Raw genomic sequence first — 16,620 nt, forward strand, 5'->3', positions numbered from 1 at the left:
TGTGCGATATTATCCAGGTACTGAGTAACAGAACTGAGACTAAGATGTCTCCTTGACTCTTGGGCCAGTACCCTTTCTGCAATGGCATCACCCGTTAAAAGACAGAGTGCTATAATAAAACTCACAGACAACAATTTAAAAAAAATAAAACTAACAAATAAATGAAAGTAACACTAACAAAATGCTATTGAAGCACAGTAGAAAGACCATATTATTTCTGACTGGGGAGAGGAGAATATACTTGGAGAGGTAACACTTCAACTAACCCTAAGGAATTTTAACCCACAGAAAATTAAGGTGCGTTAGAACATAAGCACAGTGCCTGGCACATATTTAGGGCTTAATAAATGTTTGCTAAATAAACAATTTCTATAAACAGCATCTCCAATCAGATCTTGTGTTTGGGGGAAGAAAAATCTGGCAATAAGATGAAGAATGGGTTAGAGAGCAGGGGGGCCTTTAGAAAGGGAGACCAGTTAGTGGGTTCTAGGAATAATCACAACTACAGAGCATGAGAGGCTGACTTAGCACAGTGGCTGTGCTCATGGAAAGGAAGACACTTCTGGGAAAAACAACACACGTAGAGCTGATTGGGTTCTCAGGATGAGAGAGGGAGGAGTTGACAACGATTTTGAGGTTTCAAGTCTGGGTGACTGAGAGGGTGATGATACATTAACTGAGATAGGGAACACAGGAAGAGAAGCAGATTTAGGGGAAGATGAGTTCGAAGCCAGTATTGTTGTTCCTCCATTTCCAGAATCTACTTCTAAGTCAGACCTCCTCACCAGTCTCAACAGGGACCCAGATCAGGCAGCAGCTCGGGGTGGATATTCTGGTTTGGATCAGGTCAGAAGAAAGACAGCTATACATGTGCCCACAGGAGCCAAGACTGTACTTTCCACCCAAGACTGTGGGGCTTTGACTGAGGTTTCAGGGTGACTGAGTCCCGGAAAGAGCATAGCACAGGAGGGGGAGGAAGGTCCAGACCCTCCACTCTACAAGATAAAATGACTTAGATGAGAAGGTGGTTGGGAGTGATGCTGGTGATGGTGATGCTGGTGGTGGTGAACAGATCCTTCCCAGGATCTAGGTGGTCTGAGGATTCTTGAGTCTGTGACAGTATTGTGTGCCCACCCTCAGTCTCTACTTATAATGCCACTTTACAGCGGTGGTGGTACACCTACAGATTAGATTAACACTTAATCTCCCAGAGGATTTAGCCTGTGTCATAGCACACATTTGCCACACCCTCTGTAAAGCCCTGGTTTCTAAGGTTCTTTCCACCGGAAGCTATGACAGAAGGAAATGTGTGGGTGGGGAGGGGTAATGGGTGAGGGGCCCAGGTTCCTGACAGTCGACACCCAGGGAACGAAGAGCAAGCGCCATGTTGAAGCCACCATTGCCACTCAGATCCCTCTTATTCCTGCAGCTGCCTCTGCTGGGGGTGGGGCTGAACTCGACAGGCCCCAAGCCCAATGGGAATGAAGACATCACAGCTGGTGGGAAACCTGGGACTGAAGGGGGTTGGTGAGAAGAGAGGTTGTGGGAAGGGGCCTTACGGAAAGCTTGAACCTGCCATGGGACGTTAGAATGATGCGGGTAGAATTTAAGAGTACTGTGTAGAAGGAAAGGGGAAGGGTTCTCTGCCTCCTGCTGCTGCTTCTCCTGACCATCATTTCTTGTCTTCCCCTCCCCCACTTCGTTTTCTCCCCAACCTAGATTTCTTCCTGACCGCTACACCCCCTGAGGCCCTCAGTGTTTCCACTCTGCCCCTCCCAGAGGTCCAGTGTTTTGTGTTCAATGTTGAGTACATGAATTGCACTTGGAACAGCAGCTCTGAGCCCCATCCCACCAACCTGACTCTGCACTATTGGTATGAGAAGGGAAGAGGGGAGCACAGGGGAGTAAGATGAGGTGGGCTGGATGGGACTTCGTGGGGACCAAGAAAGAGGGTAGCCAGCATCCCAGCCTCCCTACCATTTTCTCATGGGGTAAATCATACGTCAGTTCGGAGATGAGGCTGGGCTGTCTTATCTGTAGTCCCCAAGTTTATGCCACTGTTCCTCTTCCTCTCAACCCTTCTCTAGGTACAAGAACTCCAATGATGATAGAGTCCAGGAGTGTGGCCACTATCTATTTTCTGGAGGGATCACTTCTGGCTGCTGGCTGCAAAAAGAGGAGATACATCTCTATGAAACATTTGTTGTCCAGCTCCAGGACCCACGGGAACCCAGGAGGCAGTCCACACAGAGGCTGAAATTGCAGAATCTGGGTAATGGGGAAAGGGCATCAAGAGTCCAGGGATATATTGTGGGGGTGCCGGGGAAATATTGTGGTGTGCTGGAGTGTCCAGAGTGGTTTTCTTTCACCTTAAGGGTACTTAGGCAGAAAGGAGGAGGCGAGGGATCCAATAAAGGAAGGGAGAAGGGATCAGGGGCATTACCTTCAGGATCCTAACTTGTCTAGGCCAGGGGAATGAACACACACACACACACACACACACACACGCATATCTCCAGTGATCCCCTGGGCTCCGGAGAACCTAACGCTTCGCAACCTGAGTGAAACCCAGCTAGAACTGACCTGGAGTAACAGACACTTGGACCACTGTCTGGAGCACCTTGTGCAGTACCGGAGTGACTGGGACCACAGCTGGACAGTGAGTGACTGGGGTTATGAATGTAGCAGCTGAGGCCAAGCAAATGGGGATAAAGTATTCAATCAGCCACATAGGGGGGCCTGCTGTCAAGCTCCTGTCCTCTGCCTCCCAGTTCCTCTGCTCTGTCCACCCTCATCCAACTCCCTTTCCTATCAACACCCGTGACTTTCCATTAACATTTCCGTACCCATACTTTCCTCAATGCCTGTTAAGCAAGTAAACAAAAGGAAGCCTTCAAGGGGATCTGGAGGGGAGGGATTAGATTCTAGTCAGTGAAGGGAGCAATGTGGCTTGAGCAGTCCAGAGAGGAGAGAAGAACTGGGGAGAACCAGATGACATGTGGGGAGGGGCAGCAGTTTTAATTCTTCCTTCTTTTTTAGACACCCATCTCTCCCTCACCCTCTTTCTCCCCAAGGAACAATCAGTGGACCACAGACATAGCTTCTCTCTGCCTAGCGTGGATGGGCAGAAATTCTACACGTTCCGTGTCCGGAGCCGCTATAACCCACTCTGTGGAAGCGCTCAGCGTTGGAGTGAATGGAGCCGCCCGATCCACTGGGGCAGCAATACTTCAAAGGGTAAAATGGGCCTAAGGCACCCCCCTACCCACGAACCCAGCACCCCAACCTTTCTAGCGTCTCTGCCTTTTGCTCTACCGCTCACCCCTAAGCCCCCAATTTTGGTGGCCCATCTCCCCTCACTGTTGAACCTCAACCCTCAGGCAGCAGGGCTTTTCTGTGTAGGGTTGGGTCAGTATGTTGTTGGAGTGTGTGTGTGTGTTGGGGGGGGGGTTGTTGAGAAGGAGGCAGAGGGGATATAGAATGTATAAGATTCCCCTACAGCACTCCCAGAAATCGTGCATGGTAAAGATAGATGGCTTTGGAAGCAGACAGATCTAGGGTTTAAACCTACCTCTGCTACTTACTGCCTCTTTGACCTGGGGCATATCACTAACCTCTTTGATTCTGTTTCCTCATCTGTAAAGTGGAGATAACAATTGTTTGTCCCTCTCAGGAGTCATGAAGATTAAGTATACGGACCGTGTCTAGCACTGCGCCAGGCACCAAGTTGGGGCTGTTCAAATGTTGGCACATAGTAGGGACACTACAAATGTTAGGTCTCTTTCTCCTCCTTTTTTTTTTTTTTTTTTATAGAGAATCCTTTGTTGTTTGCAATGGAAGCTGTGCTTATCCCCCTTGGCTCCGTGGGATTGATTATTAGCCTTATCTGTGTGTACTGCTGGCTGGAACGGTGAGATTTCAGATATACCAGGAAGATGAGGTGGGGGGTTGCCGCTGGGAATAAATAGTAGAGGAGGATTATCACAGGGTCTCCAGGAATAGAGGGCAGGACAGTAAGGAATGAGGGATCACTCCAGTGGGCATGGTGCTAGAAGGAAGCCACAGGAACAGAGAACACAGAATCCCTTCTTCATTCCATCTGGGAGAACTGGGAGACAGATAATAAAAGAGCATAACCTGCTGTGCCCCCTCTTTCTCCTCTGTCAGGACGATGCCCCGGATTCCTACCCTCAAGAACCTAGAGGATCTGGTTACTGAATATCACGGGAACTTTTCGGTGAGAACATTGTCATAGGCAACTGCAGTTTGTCAACTAGCGACTGCCTGCCAGCAAGTCAGACAGAGTATGGGGAGCAGAGGGAATGGGAGGGGGCCTGCACTAACAGTCAGGATGTGGCCAACCGATTGGGGGATGGGCTGGATGGAGACACACAGAAGAACTGGTTACAAATTGGTTGAGGCAGATGGAAACAGTGGTACTGGGGGCCCCAAGAGTCTGTGTGTCCCTTCCGTGATCACTGCAGTTGCAGACGTTGTAAGAGCTCCCTTAGCACAGAGCCTGGGTCTTTTACTCCCTGCCCCTAATTGACCCCTGACCTGGAGATATCTGTCTTTAGGCCTGGAGTGGAGTATCTAAGGGACTGGCGGAGAGTCTGCAGCCAGACTACAGTGAATGGCTCTGCCACGTCAGTGAGATTCCGCCAAAAGGAGGGGCTCCAGGGGAGGGGCCTGGGGGCTCCCCCTGCAGCCAGCATAGCCCCTACTGGGCTCCCCCGTGTTACACCCTGAAACCGGAGCCCTGATACCCTGACAAAACCCCAGAGTCCTGTAGTCCTAAATTGTACTAACTTCCCTTCATCCAGCCAGCCTGGGTCCAATGCTCACCTCGCCCCCCTGTGGCTGATTCTGAATTTTATGCCCCCTATAACTCCCCCCCCCCACAACCCGCATTCAATTTCTCCTATCATCCAATTGGCCCTTTGCCCCCAAACCGAACCGGGTTTCTCATCTTCCCCAATCCAGCCCCTCTTCCTCACAGGATTGTTTCTCCCCGCCATCCCTCCGTCCTTCCCTCCCTCTTTTCCATCTACCCTTCAATTATTCTTGAATCAATGAGAAATAAAGCTTCTGTTGATAATCATCAAGAATGTCTGTTGTTGGGGCAGGGGCAAGGGAAACGTGGGGTGCAATAAGCGGGGGAGGCATGGTGCTGACGGTAGGAAAAAGGAGTTGTAGACTCACGATGTGGAAGCAGTAGTACCACAAATGAACTAGAGAACAGGACTGTTCCAGAAACTTGGCTTTTCTCTAGGGGTCCTGCACTCCTTCCAGGATGCATTCTAGAATTAGATTTACCAGGGCACCTGAGCGGCCCAGTCGGTTAAGCATCCGACTCTTGGTTTCAGGTCAGGTCATGATCTCATGGTTTGTGGGTTCGAGCCCCATAGCAGGCTCTGTGTTGGCAGTGCGGAGCCTGCTTGGGATTCTCTCTCTTCCTCTCTCTGCCCATCCCCTGCTCATATTCTCCCTTTCTCTCTCTCAAAATAAATAGATAAACATTTAAAAAAAGAGTTAGATTTACTGTGGTGCTCCCACTCCCAGCAAATCTTTCACAGACCCCACTCAGTTTCTTCTCTCCTTATCCTTACTCCACCTTCTGCCACACATACCACTTCTGACCTCATAATCCCTCAACTGCAGCCTCAGGCCCCACCCCTAGGGATGCTGGTTATCCACAACTGCCAGTAGCTCTCTTTGGGCCCCTTCGGCCTATGCAATCCATCTACCTCTCTAGATCCCCAATCATATGGGCCCACTTGCAGCTCCCCCAGGACCTCTAGAACACTCTCCTTCCAAATGACTCATCAGGCCTCTATCTGAAGAGTGAGAAGATCTTGAGAGCATGTTCATTTTCATCACACATGGAGGTGAGGGGCATCACAGAGCTGGAGTCTGTGTGTAGGGCCTGGGAGGTTTGAGAGCAGTGGAGATCACAGGGATGGCATGTATAACTAGAGAAGGGCCACATGGCCCATCCCATGTCTTCTCAGATAATCAGCAGTTTCTGGCCAATATCAATTGCTCTGTCCTTCTGTTGATGCACTACACCCGCAGAAAAGTAGGGTTGCCTAAAACAGGTGAGGAGTTGGGGGAGGGGACTGATGGCAGATGGTCAGAAGTAAGTAGGATCATTTCTAGCTCCCAAGCCCTTTGACTGGCAAGAAGAGAGCTCCTTGAATCTAACAGCTCTCTCCAACCCATTCAGGATAGGATCCCACTCTCCTTCCTTAACTGCCCCAATTACCCTATGGCCTCCCTCCAGACACCATCGACTTGTGTGATGAAACAGGGACAATGAAGATGTTTTTCGTGAAGACCCCTGGAGACTATGCCAGCAAATTCCTTACAGCTCGAAGCACCTACTACGTTTGTAAGGTGGAGCGTGGAGCACGAGGTAGAGGCTTGGGAGCACTCCTGAGAGTGCAAGGCCCTCAAAATGGATTGTGAACCTTGTCCTTAGCATAGGGTCCCCTCAACCAGATCCAAACTGACCATCTCTAGACTGCCTAAGAAAGAGCACTGCCTCTATGACAATAGGGTAGGCTTACACATATTATGCCCCCCCCCACCTAGAATTAGTCTTGAGTGGAGGAAATAAGGTACATCAGCTCAAGGTCGTGTTGAGTGCTAGGGTCCTGACATCTTGGGTTTTGGAAGGGTAGAGACCGGGTGGCAGGGGCTGGGGATAGCACACTGCTGTGTTCATAGGAACCCGACTAGAGAATGCCTACAAAGCTTTTGTGCCCCTTCTGAAGAATCCAGAACCTGAGCTAATCGGTAAGGAACATGATGGAGGAAGGAGAAACATGGAAAAGACCTTATGTAGCTGGATGATATAGTATATTCTCTGTATAGAGTGGGAATGGTGTGATATGGCAGGTAGGATCACAGGATCCTAGGAAAAGGGGAATACAGCCTAGGTCCACTTTAGGATGGATGTGTAGCTCAAATCAGATGAAGTTGTATGTGTCACTCACCCCTACCCCCACCCCCATTTCTCAAGCATTGTCTTGATATATTTCCCTATCAAAACCCCATCGTTTCCATCTTGCTCTTGATCCTTTTCTCTTGGAGTCTTGGTGACCCAATTTGCAATGAAAAGAGCAAAACCTAGGCACCTTCAGATCACTCCTCAGCCTAGCTTTAGGCCCATTACTCCAAGGGATCACCGGAATTATGGGAGGGATGGGATGGGTAGATAAGATCTCTAGTCCTCAGAGGCAGGGGGGATGGGGGGTGCCTTTTCCTGGTTCTTAGAAAACTTGCGCTCACAATGTGATGTCATGGAGAAGAATCGATTGAAAATGCTTAAAATCCAAGAAGCCAAGAAAGTCGTTGCAATCGAATCCACTGCGAACGCCCCAGTAAGGCTCCCCAAATGTGCTCTGCCCCCCCCACACTCCCCCCTCCCTCCCAGCCAACACAAGCCTCCTGCACCTTGGCCCCCTGGAATGAATTTCCTTTCCAAGTCCAAGGTCCAAGCCCAAGACCTACCTCCAACCTCTTTTGGCCTGCCTCTGACCCTAGTTTGTAGAAAGCTTCCCTGAAGGGGCCTCTTTATCTACTTATGGACGTTTTCCTTTTCCAGTCTAAGTCTACCGGAAGATCAGATAAAGAGGGGCCCCCTCCCCCTCGCAGGGGTCTGACCTTTAAGACCAGAGCAGACGTTTTCAGTAGAAGGGATAGACATCGCTAACTGAATAAAGTGACCAAGTGAGAGCAGTAATATTAGGTATGGAATTGCTGGAATTTTATATGAGGCCCCTTTTTCAAGAAGACACCGTCTCCCAATATCTGTACCAAGGCTTGAGTGTGCCCCAGGCACCGTGGAGGTTCTGAGGGTGGGGAAGAGTGGCAGGAGAGGGCTGGGGTGGGGGAGCACATGGGTGGGGGTGAGGAAAAACCGTGAAGTCTCCTACAATGAGCCTTTGAGGGACAGAGTAGGAGGTGGGGTCTTCTCCAACCAAACTACCTCCCCTCCAGAGAGGCCTATCACTCTATCCAGAGAGCCTGCCTACTACTGCTGGGGTTAGGTGACGGATTGGCATCTTCCCTCCCCGCCTCCACAATCTACCGACTCCTCCTGCTGAAATTCCCCAACCCCCTACTTCTCTGCCTCCTTGCTGTCCCTCCCGCCAGTCCTCTGCCTTTCCCCCACCCCCCCACCCCTTATCCGAGGGGAGCAGAAAGGCAGCAGAAACCAGAGCTGGTTATAGGCATTTATTGAATTTATTCATTTATTGATTTGACACACTTCCCCACTCCAATCTAGCACATGATACAATCTGGGTAGGCCAGGCGCTGACACAGGAAATGATGGGAACCCACAGCAGGGGCGGGGGGAGGGGACAATGTAAAGGGGACTGGGGGAGGGGCTGCTTTGGGGGCTGGGGTGGAGAAGGAGCCCCAGATGGCCACCCTGGCAGGTGCTAGTAAACCTGATCCACATTCCCCTCCATCCCGCTCATTTCCCAGACCCTCAGCCAAGCTCCCCAGCTCCCCCTTCCCTGTTCTGCCCCTCCCCCTGCCTGCCACCACACACACTTCCACATAACCCCTGTAGTCAGGCAAGGGGAAGAAGGGCAGGAACAGCTGTCAGGGGCCTGGAACAGGGAGGTCTCTGTGCCTAACTTTACCACCCTAAATCCTTCCCTCTTCTCCCCCTCCCCTTCCCCCGGCCGCAAACTAATTCCAGGCCTTCAATGCACTCTCCCACCATAGCACTAACCCGCAGCGGGTCATTGGAGAGTGTGGCTGCACCCGAACACCACATGCTCCCAGACACAAGGTGAATGAGGGGGCCTGGCTTAGCTTTTTCCATAGGGAAATTCTAAGCTAGTTCTGCCCAGACCTTGTTCTCCACATCTCCACGTCTCCATGTCATCGTCGCTGGAGCTCTTTCCCCTGCTCTCCACTGCTGCTCCCCTGCCCCCTGCTCTCTGTCGGCCTGGTGTTCTCTCACCCCATTTCCCATGCTTCCCCGAGTAATGTCTGTAGTGTTTGTATCATGTCACTATGACAAAGCCTTCAAAAAGAAAAAAAAAAAAAGCATTCTCCCCACCACTAGCACCTTGCCACTGTTAAAAATCTCTATATTTGTGTTTATATTTCTTTAAAAGTTTATAAAAAGCCTTTCTGTGATCTGCAGCCTTCCAAGGGTGATTTGGCCTGGTGAGCCTCTCCAGTGCTCAGACCTTGGCCCTTCCATGTCCCTGCTACCCTCCCCCCCACCCCACACCACTGGCCTAGGGGGCCACTGCATAAAAATCCAAGGCTTAACCTAGCCTGGACCAGCTCAGATAAGACTACAAAAAATCCTGCTCCCAAAGGCAGGGGTAAGGCCACTGGTGACTTCACATTTCCAACAGCATTGCCCACCCCTGCTATAAAACCTAGGGAGTGGGAATGGGGGGAGCCTAGGAAGGCTCCCAAGAGGGGGCCTCACCCCCTAATTGGCACAGTGAGAATAAGCCCTTTCTCCCTTTCCCCCACCCCTTTCCCTCCCTCCCTCCCCCCATAGTTACCATATGGGGCAGTTTTATCTTTCTAATTTCCTCAACACCTGTGTGAGCAGACCCCACCCTAGCTCTAAAGCAGGGTCCCAAATTCCCAGGGAAGGGTCAAGGGTAAAGAGTGGATATGGGCACGCCTGGCTCCACCTCTGAAGCAGGGGACAAAGCTTCTAGCCATGGCTCAGGGATCTGTGGGAAGAAGAAAACAGAAGACAAGGTAAGAGGCTGATCTGGGGTGTGACAACTTTCCACCATTAAGGTCACACGCCCCCAAAACAGAGACAGCCCTTCCCCACACATTTTCCTGTGCTAATGCTAGGGGTGGGCTTTGCTGAAGGGCCTGGAGGTCCCATCTGGAAACTCTGCCTCTCCACTATGATACCCTCCCAATTCCCCAGGAGCTCCAGCTACTCCTTGCTCTAAATCTCCCTCTTGCTCAGCTCATGGGACTAGCTGGGCACCTAGGGGGTGGCCAGAGGTTGTGAGATGCTACTGTTGATTAAGAGGTACCATACCTGGCTCAAAGTTGAAGTCCAATCCCTCACCCCCATCCATGAGGTCACTGATGATGTTATCCACGTCACACTCCAGGTTCTCCATGTACATATCGAGATCTAGATCCTGAGGCATTCTGTCTTGGCTTGCAGCTTCCGTAGCAGGTGTGAGCACAGGAGTCCCCAGGGTCTTGGGGATGGGAGCACCTGCCATGACTGGAGGTGGCGCTATCATAGAGAGGGTGGGAACCAGACTGCTGGGGCCTGGGGCCTCTAGGGGCTTGGGACACAGGCCAACCCCTGTGGCTAGCTTACTGGAGGAAGGTATGCCCCCCAGCAACAGAAGTGTCGGAGCCTGGGACAGAATGGGATCTACCTGGGTCATGAGGACATCAGCAGGGGGTGGTGGTGTATCAGAGGTGAGCAGAGCCTCCAGAGACTGGGAGCTTGAGAAGCACCCTTCTCCTGCTGACAGGGGCCCCTCTGCTGGGCTGAAGAGGGAGGTGCTGTAGGTGTGTAAGGGACCTGTCACCCCAGGATGCTGCAAAGAGAAGCCAGAGAGACTACTCCGAGATAGCAGGGAATGGGAAGATGTGAGATTGAGCCCATCTAACAGCTCCAGATCTTCATTTAGGGTGGGAGGGACACCCCCTGCATAGCTGCTGACGGAGGCTGGTATCTCCTCCTCTGCCAGCACCTCAGACTCTCGCCTCATGGGGGAGTGCCTTGTGCTGACACTGCTAGCATTTGAACTGCTTCGTGGACGGAAGGTGGTCCACACATCTGCTTCTTCAGGGTTTCGAGAACAAGGGCTGCCTGACCACTTGGTGAAGTGGCCAACGGGGCTGGTCGGAGTGGCACCTTCAGGCGGGGCTGGCAGCACGGCTGGTTTCTTCTTGGGGGCCTTGCTGCGGCCCCGAAGCAGCTTGCTGCTGCTATCCATGGAGGCTGCCCGTCGGCGGGGAGCCTTGCCGCTCTTGCCTCCCTCAGGGTTCAGCATCCACCAAGAGCTCTTGCCAGTAGCCTCGTTGTGAACCTTGATGAACTTGCTGTGCAGGGACAGGTTGTGGCGGATCGAGTTCTGGAGGGGGCAGAGGCAGGAGGAAAGGGGCATGAGGTACGTGCAGGGGAGGTCAGTGGCCAGCAGTCCAGCCTCAAAGGACGCTGGGACATAGCAGGGGCATTCCTCCAAACTCAGAGCTATCCAAATCCAGAGGAGAACAGGCAAAGGTAGGGGCAGGGAAGGAGGGTGTGTGTATGGGGAGACCATACACAGTTCCCACCCAAAGGCAAGACACTCAGCCTCTGCTCCAGACTTTTTGGCACAAGGGCCCAGGAGACAGCCTGAGTAACAACCTACTGCAGAGGGCACTGGGCCTGCTCTGGAAAAGCTCACAGCACTGCACTCCTCCCAGGTCTCTGAGGGGCTGTCTGGTGTTGGTGGTCACTGGGGAGACATACTCCTGGTTCAGCAAGAGCTAGGATTAGGTGGGGAAAGAGAATTCCACAGCTCCAATCTCTTTCCTTGAGCGGAGGCTTGGGTGGAGTTTACGGGAAAGTGGCGTAACACCGGCCCAGGACTGACCGACCCTGTGTTGAGCCAGTTCTCTGAATAGGCTGAGGGGCTGGACCCTCAACAGAGCTGGCGCTCTACTCCCCATGGGGCACTGGAGCCCCAGCTCTCCATAGGATTTGCAGATTCCTTTGTTCCTGATTCCTCCCGATCACTGGGCACACACCCTCAACTTCACTCAGGCCAGGCTTCTCACCTGTGCCTCAAATCCACAAGGCACATTCCTTGTCCTAGGAAGGATCTCCCCTCAGTAAATTCTGCTAGTTCCTCAAGACCAAGCAGAAGTCCCCTCTCTTCTATTAAGTGGCTTCCTGACTGCTGCTGCCAAATTTCTTGTGTGGTATTTTTAATCTGTTCTACACCACCTTACCCAACCTATATTGTACTATTTACCATCTCATGCAATTACACGAATCAAGTATAAGTGCCCATGGCGCAGGCCATGTTGTCCAGTCAGGCAGCCCTCAAACGGTGGCCCCCTCAGAGTGCCAAGCTGCCAGTACATAATCGATATGTTACCTTATTGGTGGGTGGCCCCTTGAGGCTCTATCGGCTTTGGAGTGCTTTGGGTATTGGAAGCTCCATGTTCTCCCTTCCTCCTTTCCTCCCTCTGTTCTCCCTTTCTCCCTCACTGCTGATATTCTGAGAGAGATAAGTTTTTTTTTTTTTCCTCAGGGGCCTAGGGAGCTGAGATTGGTAGCTTCTTGAGCCCCCAGAGCAGCTTATTGCTACTGGTTGCCCCAGGCTAGTTACACCATCCTTCTGTGTCCCCGCCCCCCCCCCCCCCCCACCTCCCTACTCTTTCCTACCTCCTTTCCCCTACTTCTCCTCAGGAATTTGTGCCTAAGATCTCCAACCTTAGGGGCATTTGACCTCCCACATGGAGCTCTTTAGTGTTTGGAAAATCAGGAGGAGCCCAGAAGGGCTTGGAGCAAAACTAGAGGCTGAGGCTATGGACAGTCAGAAACACATGAATTGATTTCTGACTGGTGCTCCAGATAAGGAGACCCTCTGCCTGGGGAAAGATGCTTAAGTAGCTTCTTGTTCCAGGGCTCTTGAGGCAAAGAACTCCGTGTCTCCCTGGGACACTTCAGTAATGGCATTCCTAAACACACTGGCTACATTGGTACTCCTGGTTCTTTCGAGGAATCCCACTTGTCCACCTACACAGTAACCATCCATCCTTAGTAACTGAGAACCACTGTGACTTCTGGCACTGTGACTCCCCACCCCTTCCATCCTTTAACTCTGGGTCTGCTGAGAAGGTCCGTTCCTTTCTCCACACTCAATACCCATGAGGCCCATTCTTCTATCCCCTCTCCTTTAGGCCTCAGAACTAGTACAACCTCCTACCTGGAGAGGTCAGCTCCTTATAATTCTTACCTGTTAGAAGTGGGGGGAGTGACTGGTAATTGTTCCCCAAGCCACCTAAACTAAGCTTTCTTGTTCTAAGTGAGTGCCACCCCCCCCCCCACCGTGGGGTGGGAGTAATCTCAGCACATCCCCAGAGAAGCCAGTTCAGGCTGTGAAGCTTACTCTTTGGAGTGGGGGTGGGGGGTGGGGAATGAGAGCCTTGAAGGCCCAGCACTCAGCCCAATGAAGAGAATTTGGCAGCATGGGCTAGCAGAAAGAATATATGATTTATAGTTAGACCTGAGTTCAAGTCCTCACTCTACTGATATTAGGTGAGCTTCCTGACCTTTCCATACCTTAGTTTCCCAGTATGTAAAACGTGGAATCTCAAGAATTGCTGGGAAAATTAATAAAACAAAAAATGTCAAAACTACTTTGTAAACTAAAAAGCAGCAAATAAGTGTAAATTATAAGGAGGGACTACACTCCCACAGCATAACTAACAACTCATGATTATTTCTTCTATCCTGGAAAATGAACCTAAGGGAAAAGAAAAAACAGCTGTGTAGGCTGGGTCCAAGGAGGGGAGGGAGCTCTTTATGAGCTGAGACTGTGGCATGGCAGTCTACCCAGAAATAGTGCCAAGGGTCTCAGTCAGCTGTCCTGTTTTCTGTCCTGCCCAACTCCTAGGAATACTGCAGATCTGATCCCTCCCTCCATCTACTCTACCTAGGGGAGGACCCTCTGCTCATTCAACCCTCTGTACTTTCTTGTACGCTGATCTCACCACCTACGGGGGTGCGGGATGTCAAGGAGTTGAAGCTCCCCGTTTCACGATTAGGGCCCCTTCTCAGGACAAGTTTTCCGAGCATCTAGTGAGATCTTTCCTCACAGTTTCTTCATGGAAGGCCAAGAGAACTCCCAACCTTTTGCTCTAAAGTCAGAGCCTTGTCTCTCTCTCTCTCTCTCTCTCTTTTTGTAACTAATATTCCTCAACAGTAAATGAAAACTCTTCCCCTCCCAGACTTAGATAGCACCTTACTAGGGAGTTTCTTAGCACTACAGGGTAAACTGAGGCAGGTAGCAGCTCATGCCCCTTTTTTCCCCTCCTGGTCCGTAAGATCAGCTACCTTACCCCATGAAAATCACCTTTTTTTTTTTTTAACCTATGCCACTCTACCTCCTCTTCTTGGGTAGAGGAGTTCTTGAACAGTACCTCTACCCTGAGGTATTGAGAAGCAAGCAGGGAATCCAAGTAATCCCACAGGAATGGGAGAAAAGGTGTTGGGGTGGGAGGTGGGGGAGGAGGGAAGGCCAGGTTCATGTGGGGAATCCACACAGTTCCTGCTGTACATAGGATAAAGACTTCTCTGTGGGAATAAGTGTTTGGGGCAGCTCAAGCCAAAGTGCTGGAAGTGCTGAGCAGTGAGCAGAGAATTCAATTTTCTCCAAGGCAAGGACAGTGTCTTATTCATCTGCCATCCTCCAGCATCAAGCACTGAGCGTGGTATATACTATGTCCTAAGCAAATGTGTAATTGATGATTGAAGGTGGGTCTCTCGGGTGGGGGCGTAAAAGGGGCCCCAGAATGGCAGCAAGGAGGCTAGGGATCCCAAGGGCAGATGGTATTGGGACAGAGGTAAGGGGGTCATAGTTACCTTCCATCCTGCTGAGCTGTTGCTGTCACCCTTGTCCTTGAAGTAGGGCACAGTGCGGACCATCCACTCATAGATCTGGGCGAGTGTCAGTCGCTTCTCGGGGGCGCTTTCAATGGCCTGGCTGATGAGTTCTGCATATGACTGATTTCCCCAGGCATTCCGGCGGGAGCCTCCCTTCCGAGGACCTGTTACAGCCCCCAGGATCCCGGGCTGGGGGCCCCCTGCCGGCTCGGGGAGCTGGGAGGGCAACAGGATCGGGTCTGAGCGTCCCTCCGTGTGTACCTTCTCTCTCAGACCCGGCTCCACCTCGGGCGGCTCGGGCGGCTCGGACGCCTCGGTAGCGAGCTCTGGTCGGGGAAGGGGCCAGGTGCAGGAGCGGGGACGGCTCTGGGGTTCGAAGTCGGGATCGAGGTCTATGATCGCAGCAGCCTCTGTGGCTGAATTCTCATTCCTTGGATCCATACGTGGAGTTGGACCTCCGCCACTCAGCGTTCAGAGGAGCCTGCCACAGTCCCTCACGATGCCTCCCCCCAGGGGGGAAGCACCGAGGGCCAGGAGGCACATTCCTGCCGGTCCTCAGAAAGTCGCGAACTTCCCCCTCGCCCCAGAACGCTAGCCCCCAAAGCTGTCCCTTCTACACAGTTCTCTGATCCTTTTCTCGACTACAAGCGGACAGCCTCAGAGCTCTTTCTGAGACACCACCTGTAACCTCCGCCTAGCGAAGGCACTTTTTTTCCAGCCTCTCACTCAGCTTCCTGCTCTTTTAAACCTGAGGCACCATATCCCCTCATACATTGCGCTCCCATCACCAAACGTCTCCTTAGCCGCGGTTCCCTCCCCCTTTTAAGTTGCTGCCCCCCGGACACTCCTCCCAAATTTCCTCCACCCGGATCACTGCCCTCCCCCACGCCCCGCTCCCCCGCGTCACTTGCCCCTCCCCTAGCTGCCCCTCCCCCCGCCTCTTCCTTTCCCTCCACTCTTAATGGGGTCCACGTCCCCGCGGCCCCAGCCTCTCCTATTCCCGCACCAATTCCCCTATCAACCCCCCCACCCCCCGCCCCCCGGGTTTCCTTTTTGTTTTGCTCCCAGCCGCAGCCCCCGCCTGACGTCTCTGTTTACCACTCGCCGGGGCAGCCATCTGCGCACGCGCCTGGAGAGCCAGTTGGGAAACCGAGTTCTTCAGTCGTGCCACCCTAGTCGGCCTTAAGGACTACATTTCCCGTCCTACTTCGCGGCCAGGAGCCCGATAAGGGCGGCTGGAGAGCGGCGTGGCAGGATATAGGGAGGTGGAACTTTAATTAATAGAGGTCGTTGCGGACTTTTTCTTTTCTTGAAAAGTCGTTTTCCTCCTTTCTTCCCCCCTTCCCACCTCCTCCCGTGTGACTTCGGGTCGCCTAGGTGACCATGTTGAGGGGTGCTAGACCTTTCCTTCTTTTAGTGGAGAGGGGAGGGGGAAAAATGTGGTCTCTACAAGAAGCAGAAAACCGAGAGGCAAGAAGCAAAGAATGGACGGGCTTGTGTAACATAAACAAATACTGATGATAGTGTCTCCTCTACCCGCCTCTCCCCACCCCCCAAGCCCCCAAGTGCAATTCACGGTGACCGTGCGGTGGCTGACCAATCAGTTTTCTCCACTGGCTCTTCTGGCCTGCCCTTAAATATTGATAGTTTCCAGGTTCCCGTATTGGGCCGCTTCACTTCTCATTCAACAGGTCCCAAACTTAACTCATCTGTTCTTGCACCCACACCCCTATGCTCTGGCTACCCTTATCTCTGAATTTGGTCAATAGCTGTCCTGATCTACCCAGTCTTCCAAGCTAAAATACCTTTTGCCTTTTCATCTCTTTAACTTCTCACATCCAATTCGCAGTTGCATACCTTATTTATCACAGGATTAAATTGCAATATCATCTTAATTGCACCTCCTGCCGTCAGTCTTTTCCCCCACTATGGTTTTATGTTCCATGCTGCCAACAAATCTCCCTTGTAAGAAACACTCCTGGTAATAA

General features: G+C 51.9%; 3 protein-coding genes across 5 annotated transcripts; 2 read left to right on the forward strand and 1 right to left on the reverse strand.

The window, feature by feature from the left end:
- Positions 1-1,330: 1,330 nt before the first annotated feature.
- IL2RG (interleukin 2 receptor subunit gamma) lies at positions 1,331-5,098 on the forward strand. Its single transcript, XM_019428661.2, has 8 exons — positions 1,331-1,499; positions 1,720-1,873; positions 2,088-2,272; positions 2,520-2,659; positions 3,075-3,237; positions 3,814-3,910; positions 4,168-4,237; positions 4,578-5,098. Exons 1-8 carry the CDS (start codon positions 1,385-1,387, stop codon positions 4,761-4,763), a joined length of 1,110 nt encoding a protein of 369 aa, XP_019284206.2. The 5' UTR covers positions 1,331-1,384; the 3' UTR covers positions 4,764-5,098.
- A 66-nt stretch (positions 5,099-5,164) lies between these two features.
- On the forward strand, positions 5,165-7,752 carry CUNHXorf65 (chromosome unknown CXorf65 homolog). Of its 3 annotated transcripts, XM_019428657.2 has the most exons (6): positions 5,337-5,888; positions 6,012-6,098; positions 6,284-6,415; positions 6,730-6,798; positions 7,279-7,385; positions 7,610-7,752. In XM_019428657.2, exons 1-6 carry the CDS (start codon positions 5,864-5,866, stop codon positions 7,715-7,717), a joined length of 528 nt encoding a protein of 175 aa, XP_019284202.2. In that variant the 5' UTR covers positions 5,337-5,863; the 3' UTR covers positions 7,718-7,752. The 3 variants fall into 3 exon arrangements, with proteins under 3 accessions (XP_019284205.2, XP_019284202.2, XP_019284204.2); XM_019428660.2 differs by lacking the exon at positions 6,012-6,098 and having other exon boundaries at positions 5,165-5,888; XM_019428659.2 differs by lacking the exon at positions 6,730-6,798.
- A 474-nt stretch (positions 7,753-8,226) lies between these two features.
- Positions 8,227-15,485, reverse strand: FOXO4 (forkhead box O4). Its single transcript, XM_019428656.2, has 3 exons — positions 14,612-15,485; positions 10,049-11,108; positions 8,227-9,722 (listed from the first exon to the last, which is right to left on the reverse strand). The coding sequence occupies exons 1-3, from the start codon at positions 15,071-15,073 to the stop codon at positions 9,715-9,717; spliced, it is 1,530 nt and encodes a 509-aa protein (XP_019284201.1). The 5' UTR covers positions 15,074-15,485; the 3' UTR covers positions 8,227-9,714.
- Between the last annotated feature and the right edge of the window lie 1,135 nt (positions 15,486-16,620).

Source organism: Panthera pardus, unplaced genomic scaffold (assembly GCF_024362965.1).
Source record: "Panthera pardus isolate Hobbes unplaced genomic scaffold, ASM2436296v1 HiC_scaffold_27, whole genome shotgun sequence".
Taxonomy (NCBI): Eukaryota; Metazoa; Chordata; class Mammalia; order Carnivora; family Felidae; genus Panthera; species Panthera pardus.